This window comes from Clarias gariepinus, chromosome 22 (genome assembly GCF_024256425.1).
Source record: "Clarias gariepinus isolate MV-2021 ecotype Netherlands chromosome 22, CGAR_prim_01v2, whole genome shotgun sequence".
In the NCBI taxonomy this organism is placed as follows: domain Eukaryota; kingdom Metazoa; phylum Chordata; class Actinopteri; order Siluriformes; family Clariidae; genus Clarias; species Clarias gariepinus.
The window spans coordinates 4,001,294-4,003,714 of record NC_071121.1 but is presented as its reverse complement, the minus strand read 5'-3'; the positions used below and the strand labels follow the sequence as shown (position 1 = coordinate 4,003,714).

The window sequence follows — 2,421 nt, the reverse complement described above, 5'->3', positions numbered from 1 at the left end:
TCTTTTCCACTTCACCTCCTTCAGCAATCTAATCTATAGGAGATGGGTCATGATTCTTTGACTGTGCTATTTTTGTTTGATGGATATCTCTTAATTTCACATGGCAAGACTTGAGGAAGGACAATTTTCTTAGCACACTTATCAGTCTGCCTAGAATGCTAACATGCCCAAATCATGTTTTGATTGTCCTATATGGCAAGACAGATATATTTATTTTCCTTCTTTGTCTTTATTTGCAGGAATCAAACCTTCAAATTTCCTGCAATGTGATAAATGTTGCTTTGAAGCTCAGTGGTGAAGTTCCAGTTGAGAACTTAAGCCATAATCTAGCTTCATTGGAGGTCTGATATCCGACATCAAGTTCACAGATGACTGTCCAAGCTGAGAGAATGGAAGTGGCATTAGTTGACTTTGAGAAGTTGGAAAACATGAAAAGTAATGTGGATGGCCCAAATTACTCCAACGACAAAGCAGTTTTGACTGGGGATATGCCAGAAATGGGTCTGGGCTCCAATGTCAACCATGTCATGTGTACCCCAAATATGTCTTCAAACCAAGAGAAAAGTCAGATTATGAGGGAGCCACTGTCCCCCTCCATACCACCCCCAACCACAAGAGGGCGTCCTAGCTGTGCTAGCCTGGTATCCAACTGGAAACTCTTATTAAACATGGAAGGCTCTCAGGGTGATAGTACATTCAACAAACTGGCTAAAGAATCCTATGAGGATATATTTATGTACAAGAAAGACATTGAGGATGGTGAGCAGAAAGTCATTATCAATATTGCTGGTCTTCATTTTGAAACAAGACTCAAGACCTTAGACCAATTCCCTGATACTTTGCTGGGCGATCCCTTAAAAAGAATGGAATACTTTGATCCAATGAGAAACGAATATTTCTTTGATCGTAATCGTCCAAGCTTTGATGGAATTTTGTACTATTACCAGTCAGGCGGAAAGATCCGCAGACCTGCGAACGTTCCCTTAGATATTTTTGCAGATGAGATACATTTCTATCAGCTGGGAAATGAAGCCATGGAGCAGTTCCGTGAAGAAGAAGGCTTTATTAAGGAACCAGAGGTTCCTCTACCATCAAATGAGATCTATCGACAGTTCTGGTTGCTCTTTGAGTACCCTGAGAGCTCAAATGCAGCTCGTGGAGTTGCTCTGGTCTCACTTATTGTGATTATTGTATCCATCATCATCTTTTGCATGGAAACTCTTCCAGAGTTCCGTGATGACTTTGAGGTCTTTCAAGCTATTGGACTCCCAATCAATCGTACAACGAGTGCTGGATTTCCTTCACCACGTGCCACTTCCAAAACCATTAGCACCACTTTTACTGACCCTTTCTTTATTATTGAAACAGCCTGCATCATCTGGTTTGTCTTTGAGATTGTTGTCCGCTTCCTGGTTTGTCCAAGCAAACGCAAGTTCTTCAACAACATTATGAATGTGATTGACCTTATCTCGATCATCCCATATTTTGTCACTTTTGTAACTGAACTGGCAGCCGTGACCCATACTAATACTGGAGGACAGAACATGTCTTTGGCCATTCTTCGAATAATCAGATTAGTGAGAGTGTTCAGGATCTTCAAGCTATCGCGTCATTCCAAAGGTCTTCAGATTTTGGGTCAGACACTCAAGGCCAGCATGAGGGAACTGGGCTTGCTCATCTTTTTTCTCTTCATCGGAGTTATACTCTTCTCCAGTGCCATCTACTTCGTTGAGGTGGATGACCCCAACACACAATTCAGTAGCATCCCTGATGGATTCTGGTGGGCTGTTGTCACCATGACCACAGTGGGATATGGAGACATGTGTCCCATTACACTCGGAGGAAAAATAGTCGGCACACTGTGTGCCATTGCTGGGGTTTTGACCATTGCTTTGCCCGTGCCTGTCATTGTGTCCAACTTCAACTACTTCTATCACCGGGAGACGGAGCAGGATGACAAAAAGCAGATATCTGATGATTCTCAAAAACTAGGGAATGCCACAAATCATGGCAGTAACTCATCTCTGAATAAGATAAATGAGAAATCTGAAGGTGGAAAAGCATGATACTGAAACATAATGCTAAAATTTGTGTTAGTATTAGTATTATATTTTGTGCTAGAATGTTACAATTGTTGGCATTATTTTTGACTGGCCTCTGAGAAGTTTTGAATAATCTGTAGCAATATTTCGAATAATCTGTAGTGGGACTTAATGACTATGCTTTTCATAAATATGCTTTTCAGTAGGGGCAGATGTTAGGCTCACACACCAAACATATCATAATTCCATTAAGATGCTACCTCATGAAGCCTATCTCTGCAATTCCTTACAACATACCATATTAGATATAATTCGTCAGATTGCAACATAAGATTGATGTACTATTCTGTGCAAAAGTCTTAGGCATCTTTAGTACAAA

At 40.9% G+C, this 2,421-nt stretch overlaps 1 protein-coding gene across 1 annotated transcript; it reads left to right on the top strand.

Moving 5' to 3' along the window:
• The first annotated feature begins 368 nt into the window (after positions 1-368).
• On the top strand, positions 369-2,066 carry kcna10a (potassium voltage-gated channel, shaker-related subfamily, member 10a). Its single transcript, XM_053482605.1, has one exon. It carries the CDS (start codon positions 369-371, stop codon positions 2,064-2,066), a length of 1,698 nt encoding a protein of 565 aa, XP_053338580.1.
• Positions 2,067-2,421: the final 355 nt, after the last annotated feature.